At 51.1% G+C, this 17,579-nt stretch overlaps 2 protein-coding genes across 2 annotated transcripts; both read left to right on the top strand.

Moving 5' to 3' along the window:
- Positions 1-9,586: 9,586 nt before the first annotated feature.
- BO97DRAFT_386653 (uncharacterized protein) lies at positions 9,587-11,734 on the top strand (the record flags this gene model as incomplete). Its single annotated transcript, XM_025693546.1, has 5 exons — positions 9,587-9,682; positions 9,736-9,944; positions 10,011-10,432; positions 10,492-10,671; positions 10,732-11,734. The coding sequence occupies 5 exons, from the start codon at positions 9,587-9,589 to the stop codon at positions 11,448-11,450; spliced, it is 1,626 nt and encodes a 541-aa protein (XP_025553361.1). The 3' UTR covers positions 11,451-11,734.
- Positions 11,735-12,755: 1,021 nt separating this feature from the next.
- On the top strand, positions 12,756-17,558 carry BO97DRAFT_279905 (putative leucine permease transcriptional regulator (SAC3)). The gene is made up of 5 exons (XM_025691059.1): positions 12,756-13,503; positions 13,573-13,752; positions 13,803-14,763; positions 14,902-16,164; positions 16,215-17,558. The coding sequence occupies exons 1-5, from the start codon at positions 12,961-12,963 to the stop codon at positions 17,174-17,176; spliced, it is 3,909 nt and encodes a 1,302-aa protein (XP_025553360.1). The 5' UTR covers positions 12,756-12,960; the 3' UTR covers positions 17,177-17,558.
- The last annotated feature ends 21 nt before the right edge of the window (positions 17,559-17,579 follow it).

Here is a 17,579-nt window from a genome sequence, read left to right as displayed (position 1 = left end):
GAGATACTGAATATCGTCAACCCATCCAACATCCCCCCCCCCCCCCCCCCCGCTGGCTGCACATAGTCCTGCAGAGGCTCGGGCCGGTCGGGAGATAGCCCCTGGACCTTCAGCCGATCTATGAGGTATCTCAAAGTGACATGGCTGTAATCCTACAGGTAAGGAAAGCTGGAAGCGATTTGGTGTCCGGCAATAGTGACGTCGTTCATAGCCGGTCGGGTCCGCGTAAAGGCCAAGATTTGCTTCTTTGCATGCTATCCTTGATATCCGCTCCTCCCTTCCCTTCCGCGTCTACCTCATTTCCCTTATGCCTGCTCTTGACGATGCCAAATCCTGATTTCCCGAGGCAAAGCCCAGGTTTCAGGTGAAACGTGGACAGATGATGCTTGTGACCTAAACGGCAAGAGGACTACACGCCTCGAGCGCGCGTGACGACTGATTAGCAGGCTCCTTCAATTAAACGGGCGGTAGGAGTCAGAGTTCGCTGAGCCGAAGTACCGTACAGCATAGTAGCATGATCCTCTGCAGCAGAGGGTAGGAATGGCTATCGCAGGTAACTCATGATGCAGAAGACACATACTGCTACCCATGCAAACGACGTCATTTGGTACATTTGCCCGAATCTCTTCAGGTTTTGATACAGAGCAGAAAAATTGTCAACGGCGGCTGTTGATGGCGAAGATGTAGACGGGTTTGCATGTCTAGACTCTCCGGTCCAGGTGGTCCAGAAGTCAGGGATCCCATTCCATAGTCCAGGTCGACACGGTACCAATGTCGTTCCTGAACGAGATTTCCCTTCCCGGGAACGGTTAACGCAGGGAAAGAGGGGGGAGACGGGGAGGAGAAAAGGAATGCGCACAGTTGCGGTTGATCGGTATCGAATGAAGAGTTGAGGATAGCGAGGTGTTAGAGTACTTTGATGCTGGGAGGTTGAAGATAGAGGGTGAGTCGCCTCGTACTTTTGTCCTGAGATGGGTCGCTCAAACCTGATATGTTATATATATAAACACGAACCGTCCTCGATCCCGGGAAAGCTGATAGCTGATCGGGTCTCGGCAAGCCACGAACGATCGGACACGATTCTCCAATGATCGAGCATGATCTTTAAGCGTGCTGTAATTCAGAGGGGAGGTCTGGGCTTGCTGCTGCAGGTGGGAAGAGGGTCTGGACTCCTTTTGGGCTGACACACGCCAGATGGCTGTCAGTTGACTGTTATGAGAATGAATGTCTGGGATGATTAGGGTGTCTAGAGTGCTTAGGGAGCTCTGACTGGTGATCCATAATTCCCACCTCTATGGTAGGTTGGTTGCTTCCTGATGACAAGCGTTGGGACGGTCGGAAACCTCTCCCCGGGCCGCTCTGCCTCCCCACTTAAATCCATGGGCAGTGAATGGCTGGTGCGACTTGGGGAAGGAACACGAAGTGTTGGGGACGGTCCTTTTGACAGCCTGCCAGTGCCTCTCTGCGCGCGCTCTCTCTCTCTTTCCCCCTTTTCGGGCCGCTCCGATCCCCGTGACCCTATTAATCGAGTGATCGAATCTCCCTGCCTGAGGAAGAGGACAGATGCATGGGTGCGTGCTTCAAGGAATATTGAATACGCTGTTCAGACTCATTGTGAGATTATCGAAAAGACTGACTTGGTGACTACAATTTCTTGGATCACCTTCAAGCGTCACAAAGTACGATACCAAGCCTGGCCTGACGCCTCGGCCGGGAGCTAGCTTGTCCCGAACCCCCAACTGATCGATGTTAGTTCATCGCACTAAGTGGGCTTTGCTGACGAGATTATGATTTGGGTTGTCCTGTGTTTGGAGTTGCTAGTTGCTACTCCCCAGCTGAAATGGTTCCTGGATGTCCAGAATACCAGCTATTGTTGGTTTTCGCCTTCCGTTGAAGATACATGTATATGATGTAGCTCCATGCATGACGTAGCGTGTTTTACCGGCCTTCAGCTGTCCTTCCAAGTATCGGCCACGCATTGCAGGTGTTGTCCATACTGTACGCATGTACAGTACTGCAGCCCTGCGTGATGCACGCACCGCGTCGTCCGTATGATTGATACAGTATTTTTTCCTCCATTATTACCCACCTTGCGCATGGTCCACAATACCTCGTAGTTCTTCCCAAATGCCCTAAATTATGCATTGAAGCGAGGGGTACTTGGATCTATTTGCTCTGGCTTGACTAAGCGACTAACTAATAGTTAATTAGTTCTAGCGAACTACCCAGCGACTTTCCAGGCCGCTTGAAGTATGAACTCGTGGTCAACCTTCACATTGGGGCTAGAATCATGATGATGATCTTTACAGTACTTTACAATCGGCCGACTCCCTCGGTGCTTTATCCTATAGATCCCGTGAAGCTCAACCGCTACGGGGAATGGGATTATAGTCCTCCTGTCAGTCGATCCGAGACAGTCGCGTATTCCTTCAAATGTCAGTCGCTAATCTTCAAGGAGGCCCAACTTCTGTGTGAGCATACCAACAAGGATGATTGAGTACTAAGGCAGCATAGTCGTACCTAAACCAATAGTGAGTTCCAACCATCAGAGAGTTCGTGGTTCCTAGTGGTGGTGAAGAAACGGGCTAAGGAAAATCCGAGGTCTGACAGCTGGGTTATGAACCAATCGCGGGGCCGCGATCGCAAGTTTAATCTCCCATCCATGGCACTGGTCCGGCAAGCGTCTTTCCCCCCTTCCCCTCCACCCTTCCTCGTCTTACCCGGACCCCGGTCCTCTTTGCTCCCCCTTCAACCTCCCTTTTCTCTTCCCTCTTAGGTAGTCAGCTAGTGAAGTGCACATCTCATTTGTCATCACAAGCCTCAGCTCACTAGGTAGCTAAATCGTACCCAAGATTAAGAAGTGGAGGATCGACTTCCTTCAATTGAAGTATGTACCTTAGGCACCTACCTACCTGCCTACCTTAGATGACTTCCAATTTCCGGTTGATGCAGTCAGCTGAAAGACGCCTGCCATCTGAGACAAGATAGCACAGCTAGTTGCGGTCAGTCGGTCGGCCAGAATGTCATAGGCGTCTCGCTTGCGTCAAAATCCATGAATCTATATATTTTGAAGGGAATATGATGCGCTCAGATACCCTAACGTTGCTATCGAACTAAACAGAGAATCAAATCTAATCCATATTAACGAGAAACAAATTTTAGACACCGCCATCCTCAAGGGAAAATCGCGTGTAGATAATCGTCTTCCGAAAGCCATTGGGCAGATAGCACTGACTTCATCTTATTCTATTTGAGTCAAACGGAGCTTATGCACCTTCTACGTATACTGCACAGTACTTCGTACATGTTGCCCGTGCCATCCACATCCCACCCACCGCCTTGTTTGATATCGTGGCGGTGAGGTTATTTGCTTCCGTCTGCAACTGCACAGTAACTCCGTATACAATCATAGGGCTATCGTTTGATGCATGTGTACCTTCCATGGGCTCGTGGACACTTCCCTTTCTTTATTCTTTTTGCCCCCTCTCTGCTGCTTCTGCCACGTTGTGGGACTTACCTACTTTGACTATTGTACAGTTTAGTTTTTTTTCGTTGTTTAGTTCTGGCTGCCACATTGCTTGCGATTATGCAATGTCGGTTCCCCGTTTCAGGAAGCGTGCGTGATGAACTTTGCTGTCACGGAGATAATAAGCTGGATGTCAATGCTGCGCATGGGGGGATGTTGAAGAACGGGTGGGTTCCTAGTGGTGTAGATTCGGGTGTCTCGGCCGGGTCAGGAGGCGCAGACTGGTGGTAGTCTAGTAATGGTGGTGGTGGTGGTCATCTGCGCACCACCACCATCCCTCAACCCCTTTGGCGGTCACTTCCCGGGAGCACAGACGAGCAGGGGTGACAAACGCCGCACAGTCCTAGATGGGTAGTAGTGAGATTGAAATGGTCATGGTCTTGTACTGCGAATGGAAGGATAGGCGGTCTGGGGTGATCGTGAAACTAGTTCGAGCCTGGTTGAAGTTACTGCCTTGTGAGGACGAAACTGTGCTTGGTGCTTTTGTTTGGTAGCAGTTATAGTTACAGTAGTCAGTCAGTAGAGTATAGGGGTTTCGGGTAATTTCATCATTATGCCCCCATACCGTAGCTTTCGGTTGACAGCGGACCAGTAGTCATGCCTTTAGTAGCCCTGGCTCGGGATCAATTAAGTGGCCCTGACGAAAATCATTGATCATGATGACAGCGGGCGATTCGCTTACTGATCATCTCCTCTACGCTTCTCGGTTAGACAGATAAAAATCGCTGATTGTTTGCTGACAAACCAGAAAAGCAAAGAAAACCAAAAAGCAGAAAAGATAAGATATGGCTTGCATTTGTTTGTGCCTGGCATGTTTGCATGGCTCGCTACCGCCGGGACTACCTAGTACGCCAAGTACTTGGTCGGATTAGGTTGGTGGTTACGCAGTACTTTCCAGTGGCAGAGCACACAATTCTTGAATGAAGACAAACAAGCATTCGTTTGTGATTGTTTATTAGACGGCATAAAGCCCCCCAAGAACTGTGAAGTGAAAAGGTCGGATAGCATTCACCAATGCCTCGATGGCTTTTCTGAACACAGGCTAAAGTCTCTTTACTCATCCTTGAGGCCTTTTTTTCCTCTCCGGCAAAAGTACCCCGAGTCCCGTCTTCCCTCCTCATCGCCTTCCTCCTCCACCACCCGCGGGCTTATTTGAATTTGAGGCTGGAGCATGTTGCGCCTTGGTCCCGTACTAAGGGGTTCTCTGGGTCCCAGATCGGGGTCGTAGCCACCACGCTGGGACTCCTTATCTGGTCTGTTTCACATGGCTCAGGCACTTCAAAGTTCAGCTACGGGTCGTCCATGCTCGAACCATGCCAGAGAATCGCCACTGACCTCTCTGGCTTGTCTCCATGGTGTTTTGAAGATGCTCCCCGAGAGACACTACACTCATGACCGAGGTAATCGGCGTCCATGACTCAAATTGATTTCTTTTCTTTGTCTCGGGGAGCTGTTGGTAGCTTCACTAGGCGGACTAGTTGGTGGTTGAGATCAAAGAACCACCATATCGGTAGACTCCAACTAGAGACACTAGTAGGACGGGGACTCAAAGTATGTGTTGGAGCTGAACTTTTTGGCTGCTGTCTGTCTCAACTGCAAACTGTTTTCTCTCATCTCCATTGGCGAGGAAGCAGCAGGCTGTGCTCTGCCTCAACAAAGAGAGTGAAAACATCTTCGCATTGACACACGAGCAATGGCACTAGTTGTTATGGTTTGATTACTCCTTTGTCGTTGGGTAAGGGGATTGATCACTTGACTAGAAAGCACACCCGTCAATTGTAGTGCGAAGCATGACCTGCAATTCCTATTCTCTCTCCACAGCTGGTGGCAGGTACCGTCCCTGCCTCGGCCGACAACTACTATACCGATGTCATTACAGCTTACGTACTGTGTGACACTTTTGATCTGCCTGGGTAACTAACTACAATACATGCACTTATTCAGTCCTGTCATTCCTCCTATGGTTGGCAAATCGATATGGGACCTTAGCTTCCCCTCCCCTCTCTCCCCCCTCCCCACCCCTAGGTTTGATTGGCACACTAGCGCCCCGGGGCAATTCTTCCTAGATCCGCGCTCGATCGGAGGACCGAGATCCCCCAGTCGTCACTTTCTCTTCGTCTATCGTAAGCCCTTCTCGAAGTTTTTTGCGTCCCCTCCTCCCTCTGATCATACAGTCATTGCATGCGTCTGACGATTGTCTTCAGGACTTTGTTTCATGAACCCTAGGCTATATCGTCCTTCGACCCGGGATCAGCTACTCCGTGCAACCTCCAGCGATGGGCTTTTAGTGTTCAATCATCGCGATACAATTGCTGCAGATGGGATATCAATGTAGCCAAATCACTGTACACATACTCTCTGAGATGCGCCTCCTCCCCTGTCTGCGTTTAAGACTTGCGGGAAATGGTATCCGACTCTCGTGTCAGGCCATTACTCAGTGTCAATTGCACTTGCAGGGCTCTCTGTTTCTACTATATTGTACTACAACTCATGAAAGTACTGTAGCTTCTTAGTTGTGGTCAACTAATCATCATCCGCAGACTGCCCGGCTTGGGCGTATTACAGTACATACTATACTCGTATAGATCGCATCGAGCACCCACTACCTATGTAAATCTTTGAATTGCTGTTCCCCCTCTTGCACAACTGCCAGATCGCCGGCGATAGAATCCGCCGATACAAATGCTAGCCTGGAATAACAGGAGAAGTAATCCCCGACTCCCATTCTGCTGTACGCGTGGGTCGGAAGAAAGGGAGAAGTAGAAGCATCGCACGCAATAATGCCCCCCCATCAATAGTTCGTCTCCGCTCTCATTCCTTTCGCTGAATAAACCGATAGAGACATGTATGCATCGTATTCTGTTGGCTTCTTATAACCCACCGAGAGCGGAGTACAGAAACCTCCACAGTTTACGGGCGGGGAGGAGGGAAAGGAAGTGTTCAAGAGGGAGGAGAATCAAAAGTACGGAGGTCGCCGGTTGGTGGTCGCTGGTTAGTAGTTAGCAGCATACCTACCTACCGAAGGCTGGCCCTTAGTACTACTATTCCCGTTTATGGTAGAATTGGCCATTTTTCGTTGGGTCTAAGCGTGGGCTGGGCTTGTTGTGGGTGGGACGGCTATTTTTTTTGTGTTTTGTTTTTTCATTTTGGCCTTTCGCTCCTTCTGACGATATGCGATGCGGCCTGTGCGTAATTCGGGGGACACACTCGAGGGCTGGCCCCGGCTGGTGGCCGTTCCTTGGTTTATTTTTTTTTCTTTGGAGGGGGGTTTATTTGTTTTTTTTTTCTTCTGCTTTGTGTTCTGTGCTCTGTGTTGGGGACCCTCTTTCCTAAGGTTGTGTTCTCGGTCTTGTCGTACAAGCTGCAAGCCATCCGAAAGGCTAATTAGGGGAGATTGTTGTTGTGGGCTGGTTGTTTGGAGTGTGGGGGGTTTGGTTCTAGTCTACTGATACTGATGCCTGGGCGGCGGATGCTGGTCCATGGGATCTGGAGGTTTATAGGAGTGGCTAACTACGGAGTACTCCGTTCGGGTTACGCGACTATTGAAGGGCATGTTCGATGCAGTACAGTAGTGAATAGTGAAGTACTTTCTGTGTAGCTATGGCGTCTCTGTGTGGATAAGGGCGGGGTTGGAAGATTCAGTTGCACTGTATCTATCGAGGGTCTCTCTACTTATCTATCCAAGAAGACGGAACCCTAAATTAGTGGACGATTTTGGTAGGTTTGGTGGTGACGTTGAAGGATAATCTAGGTTTGGCATACAGACTCTCTCCGACTCCGTTCCGTTCCGTGCCTACTTACCTATTGACGGTGGTAATACCTACCCTACACTACTGTACTTAGTTAGGGTTGCTGTCAGGGTAAACAGGATTTCCAACGGGGGAGGGGAGGAGCTGCGTCCGAAACGGTCCAGGGATGACCACCCAGAAGTCCGGGGGTTGAGTTCAGCCCAAGAACCTGGAGAGACCTTGACGATTTGCCTGCATTCGATCCGAAGGGCAGACAGAAGACAAGTAAGTGGGAGGGAGAGAAAGAGGGTCGGAAAGGCCATCACAAACCGGTTCCAGGATGGCGGGCGAGCGATCTGCCAATGACGAAGGCGAGTTCGAGCTCGTTCGTGCTGAGAGAAAAAAAGGTCCCAGCGGGCGTAGGAAGCCGTGTCCCGGAAAGCCCATCCCTGTCAGCCGCTAACTAAAGTCAGTGGCGGTTAGACTCTCGCCGGGGTGGAAATATATGGAATTGGCGAAATATGTCAATATGTCAATACGGTTTAGTGCCCCTAAAACTAAAACATCCCTATCTTCCACTCCTCAAGTGCTTTTGTTCTGCCTGGACTAGACTAACTGACGGACTGGAGCACCTGAAATTCGCGATCCATAAGGACTAACTAATATTAGATGTGTACTTCGACAACGCAGCCATCTCGTCGGAGGGTCGAAAGTGCCAATTCTCCCTCGGCGATTTCTCTTTCTTCTGCTAAACAGAGGATTGCACTACATTCGCCCTTCGCCTGTCATCGACTCATCGCCGTCTCCGTCCCCAGGCTTTCGGATGGCGGAGCCCAGGCAATTATCGATGCGCCACCGTTCGGGTTCTTTTGACAGTGGAAAGTGAGCCCTGGGGAAAAGGGAGGGGGGCGCGCGCGCCAGCTGCTGCCATGGCCACTTAGCTAGACGATCTACTAATAGTAGTGTTACCTTAGTGCCTTAGTATCGAGATATATGCCCATCAGAGTAATCTTAAATTAAATCGAAATCGGTAAAAAAGAATTTTAATTCAAAACAAAAAACCACACTTGCAAAAATCATTAAGATTAAGAAAAAATGATTTAAAATAATCCTCCCATAGCAAAAAAGAAAGCAACGAGACCGCATGGCTTACCGAAAACATGCAGCCGCATTTTGTACCAATGCTTTTGCGTAGTCTGGGTGTTTCGGCTTTGACACAGTCAAGGATCATCCATGCTGCTGGAACCTCCCCCCAGTTCCATGCCAAATCGGGGTAAAATCAAATGAGGGGAGCAATCATGCCGACATGGGTGGATTCTGGGTCCTTTTGTTCACAGATGCAATCTCGATCCTTTGATTTCTATCTCGCAGACTGTTTGAACTGAGTCGACCCCATACAAAAGGTCCAGCTCCGGTCTTTTCTGTCTCTCCCTTGATTTTTATAAGAACCTCAGAAGACTCCTCCTTGCCGTTGGATAATTCCTCTTCATCTTTCTCTTCACTTGTCTCCTCTATAGCAGGTTAGACTTATACCTCCATCTTATACTATATACTAGATCACTCTTCTATCTCCTCTACTCATCCTTGATCAACTTCTTCTTCAGTGAAGACTCCATACCCTCTGTACTACAAGCAGTACTTCTTGTGTCACCGGACTTCTTCGACCTTGTTCTAGCGCGACGAAAGTGACCTACACTTGGCCGGATCGTCTCCAACTGTGTGTGCTAGTATCGGTTGCCAGCAGCTCTACCTTGCCACCCTATCGACATTGTGTCTTGGAACCGGAGCCGACTACCCACTGCATCTGGCTGATTGCTTTTTCTGTTTGGTGAGTAGCTGGCTACTGGGGTGGTTTTGCCTTGTCTTTCAGTTTGCTTGAGGTTGAATGGCATGGATTCACACTTCCGCGTGACCAGCCTCAATCCTTGTACTGTACATTATCTTCGGGGATGAGGCCTGTATACAGTGCCGCTGCCATGTCTTCACTTCGGATCAGGCACTGGCTTAGCAATGGCTTCAGTCGAATCGGAAGCTAACCTTGGAATGTCGCTTGTGCGCCATAGTTTCCAGATCCGGAACATTGCAGAGTGCGCCATATTTGCTCGTTTGGCTTGGGTGACTCTGCAGACCTTCGAGTGTCGCCTACAAATCCAACCTCTTTTCCTCCGGCACGATCACCGAGACTCGACTCGCCTATGCTTCAGGGCTCCCAGAACATCAACCGTTCGTTCTGACACCCGCGTTGGCCTCCGTGACATCAGACCAATCAATACCAAACAACTTCTAAACACACCACGACTGTTCCGAAATTCTCGCTCTATACCCATTCACCATGGTTCTCAGTGCTGCTCCTCTTTCGAGGACAGGGCCTGTCAAGAGGTCCGCCTCTAGCCTTGGGGCTGATAGCCTTGGTTGGGAAACTGCTCCGGTGGGTATTCTAGAGCCCAGTCCATTCGAGCCCTGCTAACAGGTTCGCCACAGGTCATGAACTCCCCTCTCCGTGCAACAGTCAACATGCCCTTCACCCATTACTCGCTTATCTATCTGGACCACATGGGTCATTTGCAAGTTCAGGAGTCGCCTTCGATCAACGACCAGAACCTTACCGTCTTCACGAACGACGTGCGCGAGAAGTTCCTGGAAATCCTAGGTTCAAAGATCAACTACAGCAAGCCATTGATTCGCAGTATGTGAATGAAAGCAGCGATGGCGAGTGGGCATCATAACTGACGCGATGTAGGAACCTCTGGTGCCAGCCCAGCTGCTTTGAGCTATGATCGCATGGACGAAAAATACCGGCGTCAGGCCAAGAGGCGCAAGACTCAACCTGCTCCTCCTTCTGATAAGCTGCAATACTCGAACCCTGACACAAACGCCATGCAAGACCTGCCCCCTGTTGCTGCCGTTCACAGGGTTGCTCTGATGATCGGCGATTCGGACAAGGTGCTCCGGTATTACCAGGTTGCCTTGAAGCACTTCCAGCAAACCAACTGCCGTGTCGTTTGCAAGGCATTTATCAAAGTCATCGAGCCGCGCAAGCAAGTCCGACACCCCTATAACGGTGGCCGAGCCAAACCGGGAGCGCCCCCTGGTTCTAGGGGGGACCCAGAGTTGACCAAGCCCGCATGGTGGCCAGCTCATGTGATCCACAGAGAGCCTGATCACCTTAAGAAGAATGGTAGGCTCGATTATTTGAGTCATTTGGCGACGATCGACGCTAACGAGTCCTGACAACAGAGCGACTTGAACTTCTGCTCCACATCATCCGGAATCTCTCCTCCAACGGCTTCACCGCTGAAGCTTTGCAGGAAGTTGCCCACGACTGCAGGCGACAAATCCAGGACGACAAAATGCCCATCTTGAACGAGATATTTAGAGTGCGCAAGATGGAGGAACGATACGAGAGGGGCGAAATTGGTAAGTTGGAACATCGCAGGACTAATGAGAAAAAGCTCTAGGCTAACCAAATCTCGTCAGATGCAACCACAATTGTATATGTCCAGGCAAGGGAGGACAAGGAGGACAAGGAAGAAAAGGAGCCCGCATCCCCAGCCGAGCCTGTACAGAAGATCGAGCCGGAAGAGACAGAGGCGAACGAGGTCATCATCCCGGCAACATCTTCAATGGCAGACTTTTCAGCGCAGTTCACTGCCATGGATTCGGCCGGCATGTCAACCCATCGTGCCACCTCCTTGGAAGCGGATAGAGGCCAGCTCTTCCCTCTACCAGAATCGCTCAGCTACGGCGAGTCGACTCAAACAGATCGATCCTTTTACTCGACCTCGGGCGACTACAGCGACGACTACTCTTCGCACCCCACTATCAAGACTCCCACAAGCATCGAGATGGTCAGCCCAATTGAACCAGCTTCGTCGTTTGAATACTTGGCCCACGCTCCCCTCACTACTACTGATGGTGCAGAGCATCATCGCACCACGGCAATGTCGATGCAGCACTCCATCGGGCCATACGATACCTGGGCAGCGCCGACCTACAGGCAACAACCCCTGTACGGATCCTACGACTACAGTGCCGCAGTGACCACGCAAGCGATGTCCCAACCGGCCATGCACTACCAGATCCCAATGGACGAGATGCACGGCCTTCCCGAACTCACATCCACCAGGATGTCTCCCTTCCGCACCGGCTCTCTGGGCCACCCAACCCTCACCCACCAGTCTCCCGAGCGGCTGTGAAGAACATTGCTCAGACGAAACGATTACGCAACGAATTTATATGAACCGCATCATTTTTCTAGCCTCTGTCTCATACTTCATTTACACATGTTCTGTTTTGGGCTAGGGTTACCTTTTTCGCATCTCCTTTAGTTTCCTTTTTGACCCAGATGATCGAGGGACATTTGCGCACGAGCTTCTGTTTTCATGGGTTTTATGTACGTGGTTTAGATTGTGGGAGGGATTCCACTTTTTGTGATATTTTCTGATGGCAAAGCGGGGTGGTCGATCTGATAGACTTCGGCAAAGCAAGGGCGCTCGCGGTAAACTCATTTGCACCCTTGAACAATTGGGACAAGGAGCAGGTGGTTGTTGTGATTTTCTGGTGCTTTTTTTATTTGCTCCTCCTGGCTTTTTGAGAGGGTGAATTGAGACTTGACAGTAGCGTTTTAGCGGCTTCCTTGTATTTAATGGTTTCTAAAAAGAATTGCATGAGTTGATTACAATTTGCTATTCCCTGTGATCTGTTCTAGTACACGTCTCTTTGGTGCATAGGGCTGTGGGCGACGACAATTGACAATGTCAAATGGTGATTGGCCATAAGAGTATCCGAGTCGCTCAAGTTGATTGTGACGATGGAGCACGATTGTTCTCTCTGATTATGAATGGACCTAGTATTGAACAGCCCTCATCCTTTGGAGATCCCGAATCCTGAATGGTTGATTATACGAGGTTGGATCAGCCGCGCGGCAGTAGCGCTTGCGCCTGATTAGGCTTGGCGCGCATTGACGCTGTCCCGCCCGCCGCCTGGAAGCTCCCCGATGTGATCGAAGGCTGTCTATCTATCCCGAGTCCATCTCCTCTTCCTATTTCTCCTTTAGTCAACAGAATAATCATTGCCGCGATCACTGCAGCAGCTTTCAAACGGCTGGTAATTCTCTTAGCGGCCCCAAAGCTTCGGTCAGTATCGAAAGCGTTTGCGACAATCGACTTCATATTCGTTCCGAGATCTCAGCGTCCAGCCAGTCGAAGTAGCGGGAACGCCATCACATCTCCGCGTCACTTGCATTCGCTTGCAGCATCTCATTGTCGAATACTTGTCGGCTCCCCTCAGCTATAGATCGCCTATTAGAAAGCTGTCGTCTTTTCGATCTCATTCGCGAAAGGTACCGCGCCAATCGTTCGTTCCGCTTGCATTCATGATTTCCTTCGTTCACGATAATCCACTCGTCGTCCACCTGCTCTTTCTTTATTTTCATCGCCCTCCAGTCGCATTGTCCTTATGAGCCTTCTCGTTATGCTTGAAATACAACTGACTCTGTTGTCACACCCGTCTCCGCGGTTTTCATCGATGATACAGCGCTTCTAGAGTCCTCGATCCCATTCTTTCCCGCTCGTTGTCCGACCCACTACCCGTAACACGAAGAACGCGCCCGAAGATCAGAAAGCGCCAAGTGAGAACAATTCCGCCGGTTACAGCAGGGAAATACTTGACGCTCCCCCCGTCCACGGTCCCGCTGTTCGCGGCAGGATGGCCGGCCCAGCGAATCCTTTCTTGGGCCTTGGCCAGAGAGATGGGTCGGCTGGCCCCGCTGGTCGTGGACGCGGTGGTGGACCAACTGGACGCTCAACTCCTTACCAGCCCAAGGCCAATAGTGCAACACGCGACCCACGGCTTCGTGGTCGGGGACGGGGCGCCTCAGCGGTAAGAGGCACGCGTGGTCATGGGAGGGGGGCCAGCGCGGGGAATAACGTCTGGAGAAAACAGGCCGAACCACAAGCCGAGTCTGCCGCTATCGCTTCGTCGCCTTTCGGCCAGTCGAAGCAGTCAGCTCCTTCCTCGGCTACCCCTCCTGTGCAGTCGTCGCCGAGCCCTTCCCCTTTCGCGGGATTCGGAAAAGCATCGCCTGGTTCGTTCGGGACTCCCTCGAGCTTTGCGGGAGCTCAGAATGGTGGTGGGAATACGGTTTCGCAGCGGCAACCTTTCGCGCAGCAACCTAATGGAGCGATGGGCGCGAATGTTCCAGTGGAAGACGCCTCGCTCTTGAGTAGCTACACTGATCGCTACGAAAAGGTGGGTCCACAGCGTGCTTCTAGAATTGTGCATTGGTAGATGTTTTGATGGATGCTCACTTCTGGACAGCTCAAACTCGATCGCACGAAGCAGAGAGAGAAGGCTATAAGGGAGGGTCAGATGGCGGACCCAAACCAGCCAACGTCCCTGCAACAAGCTATCACTCCCGTGGGCACTTGTACAAGCATGTGTCCAGAATTCGAGCGCGTTGAGCGCATTGTTCAAAAGATGGTCGACAAGAGCGAGAAGGTGACTTCACTGATCCGTATCTCCCGCGTTCGAAGGCTCATTCCTACTAGTACCTACATCCTGCAACAAATACTTTGCAGAACATGGAGTTAAAGATGCTCAAGCGATTTAGACGATCGGCCGCCGGCTATGACGCGCAACTTCCCTCCGATATCAGAACACCTCATACGCTCCTTCAAACTATGAACTATCTCATACGGCATGTTCTCAACGGCTCGGAACCGCTTGGATTGATTCACAAATTCGTTTGGGATCGGACACGTTCGATCCGCAATGACTTTTCCGTGCAGCAGCTCACCCAAGAAGACGATGTAAAAATCGCAGTCACTTGTCTTGAGCGGATTGCTCGGTTTCACATTGTATCCCTGCATCTACTTTCTAGTCCTGCTAATGAGGAGCCCTTCGACCGACACCAAGAGCGGGAACAACTGAACAACACAATGCTCTCGCTGATGTACTATTACGACGACAACAGAGGCCGCATCCCATTCCCTAACGAGGACGAGTTTCGAGCTTACTACATTCTTTTCTCGATTCACGATCAACGACCTGACTTGGAATCTCGCGTGCAAAAATGGCCGGTTGAGCTGAGGAGCTCACCCCGCGTCCAGATGGCATTAGAGCTGTTCGCCGCAGCCAGCAATACCTGGGAATACCAGGGTACGCTCGATGCCAAACGTCCGAACGCTATCGCTCAGGGCTTCTACATGCGGTTTTTCAACCTGATAGATTCACCGGGGGTTCCATACCTAATGGCGTGCGTTGCCGAGATTTATTTCAACCACATGCGTCAGACTGCCATTCGCTCGATCTGGAAGGCTTACTGCCGTTACCCAGCTTCTCAACAGCATAAGAACGAGGAATGGACGGTAGACGAGCTGACTACGGTGCTTCGCTTCGATAATTATGACCAGACGATTAAGTTCTGCGAAGAGCAGGATCTTCAGTTCGCCGAAAATGCAAACGGCGATCTCTATCTCAACTGGGGTAGTCGTCCTGTGGATTCAGTTGGTATGTGTACACTCTCGGCAACTATTTCGCCTTGGATATTCGCCCACCGGTTTCGAATCGCAGTTGAAGAACCTGGAATTCGCATCTTTGGGCTCGCTGCTTGATATCGTTTGTCGACTAACTCGATTTGCAATACAGCCTTCCAGCCGTCCTCGGACCATGCATTTTCAGAGACATACGTCGAGTCGAAGCGCGCAGGCAGGACACTACCCGCGATCATCCTTGGCCTTAACATCAAAGAAGCAGCGAACCTGGAGATGATAGACAGCTCTCTTCTGCCAGAGCGTGTTCCTGCTTTGCCCGCGCCTCAATCACATACATCTGGAAATGATGATTCGCTGTTCGTGAGCGACGACGATAACCCACCTGCGTTCCGTTTCACCCCCTCACACGGAAGCTCACGCAATTCTCCGACGTCAACCTCCAGCCTTCAGAATACTTTTGCGAATGTCCCACCAGCAGCTAGCAGCACCGAATCGACTCCTGGTGCAACATTCTCATTTGCTCAGCCATCCATTACATCGCAAGCGCCCGAGAAACAGGTTGCTCCTTCGTCCCTCTTTCCTAACACTTCGTCCGCCGCTTTTGGCGCGCCTTCACCGTCGCCCTCGGCTCCGTTCGCCAGTGTCTCTCCCCCTTTTCCTCAATCCGGTCAAACACAACTGGGTTTACCGGCTACATCGAGCAGTCAATCTTCTTCGTTCCCGAGCCCGTTTGCGAGTGGCGCGTCGCCTTTCTCCCAGTTTAAACCGCCACAGCAGGAGCACGATTTAGCCGCTTTTCCTTCCAATCAACAGGCTTCTGCGAGCTCTGTTACTACGACTACCTCCCCTTTCTCGTTCTCCAACCCTCCTCCAGAGGATGGAATCAGGAACCCTACCCCCAATACGTCAAGTGCACAACAGGTCTCGGCCTCGAGTCCATTCTCGTCAACTACTTCGACTTTCAACTTCGGGCAACCAGCTCAACAGGAACAGACTAAACCCACCTTTCCTACCCTGAACAACCAGCCGTCTGCATCCATCTTTGCTGGTGCGCAAAGCCCGATCCCAGAGAAGCAGCAGGAGACTGCCTCTCCCTTGCCATCTCCAACACCATTCAAGTTCCCTGGTTCTGTCACCCCTCAGCCATTTTCGACTTCGCCTTTCAGTACTTCCGTGCCTGCGTCTGCATCAAATCCCATCAGCTCAACTCCTGGGAACTCCGCTCCCAGCATTTTCAACACTAACACAAGACCTTCCTCGGACGTGTCTTCTGGCTTAAGCTTCAGTGCTTCTGTGCCAAGTCCGGCCTCTGACAATGCGGCTGCTCAGCAGCCTCCGTCCCTGTTCTCTAACTCTTCGGAAGAGCCTCCTAAGCCGCTTTCCCCTGCCCCGCTATTCTCCGCTCCTTTAGAAAACAGTATGTCCCACTCGAGATTCCATCCGGAAATATACATACTAACTTATTAGTATATCAACCGGCCGTATTCTTTGCGAAGCCGCCCGCTGTACAGTCAGATGATCCATCTCAAGGGAAGCAGGGCCAACCTGGAGATGTAAAACCAAGCTATTCAGGCGAAGAGACTGGCACTCCTACGCAGACGAAATTACCGGCTGTCTCCGTCTCAGACAAGGAACCAGAACTACAGCTAAATGAACTTGTCCCTCAGCCTGAGCCGCAGCCGGCAGCTATCGCGTCCAGCAATAGTTCCAGTCCTGCAACGGAGGAGACTCCTGCTCGGCCTTTACCCGAGACGGTCACGTTTGACAATGATGCCCCTGTGCAGCGTGCTTCGTGGTTGTCAGCATTAAAGGAAGCCGCCGTTCGGCGACGGGAAATCAAACCGACTACGGGTCGCAAACGCGTCCTTGAGGAACCTGAAGAACCATCGCCTACCCAAGGCGAAAGCGGCACCAAGGCATTCAAGGCGCTGAAACCAGAAGCGCTTCATGTACCCAACAGGAAGTCGATGGCACTTTCATCTGTGAAACCCTTGCCCAAGCTCCCGATCCTGGAACAAATCGAGTCAATGACCGCGCGCAAGCCAACCGCGCCGCCCAAACCCCAGGAACCAAGGTCTATTCAAGTCGACGAAGATGAGCTCCTTCTCTCTGCTGCTCGCATTGCAGCTGAGTCATTACGAAGCGGACCACGCATCCTGGATGGATGGCCTGCTGCTTCCTACGATGGGCGGGCTTCGTCGTTCAGCACTAGAAGCAGCGCGTCGCCGTCATATGCATTCTCGCGCAGTCAGTCGCCCCAATCGGGCCACGTGAACGGGCACGAGGTCTCTCTTGCGCCCGATACAGATCTGGGACTGGGTCGTACGATGTCTCGAACGGAACAACGGATCCGCATGACGGGGGCCAAGGGGCTAGCTTATAAACCTTTGGACTTTGGACCAGCCGATCGCAAGCGCAAGTCTCGTTAAGATAAAGATAAATAGTCGGTTCGAGATTGGTGTCTGGCTCCTATCTTTTTTTTTTTTGAGCGTCACCTTACCCCACTCCATGTTCATCATACATGTGCTCATCCTCCTCATCATCATCCTCCTCCTCTTTTTTTCTCTACATGCTCACGACAAGTCTCTGGTTTATTATATCGTTGGCAGGTTAGGAAGCCATACCATTGATTGCATTTCGTCATGGCGTTGGTTGGGCGATATCACAACTTGTTATTGTTCCCGTGTGCATCCAAGCTTTTCTCTAAATTTGGGGCTAAAATGCATGGCGCTGGAATATTCATCCCTCTTTTGCATACTGGTTGTGTACGTACATAGCGCTTTCAATTGCGGAAACTTATAGCTCTATCTTCTGACGGGGTGTTTGTAAAAC

The sequence above is a fragment of the Aspergillus homomorphus genome, assembly GCF_003184865.1.
Source record: "Aspergillus homomorphus CBS 101889 unplaced genomic scaffold BO97scaffold_9, whole genome shotgun sequence".
NCBI lineage: Eukaryota > Fungi > Ascomycota > Eurotiomycetes > Eurotiales > Aspergillaceae > Aspergillus > Aspergillus homomorphus.
The sequence above is the reverse complement of the archived record's forward strand: the minus strand, read 5'-3'. Positions and strand labels throughout refer to the sequence as shown.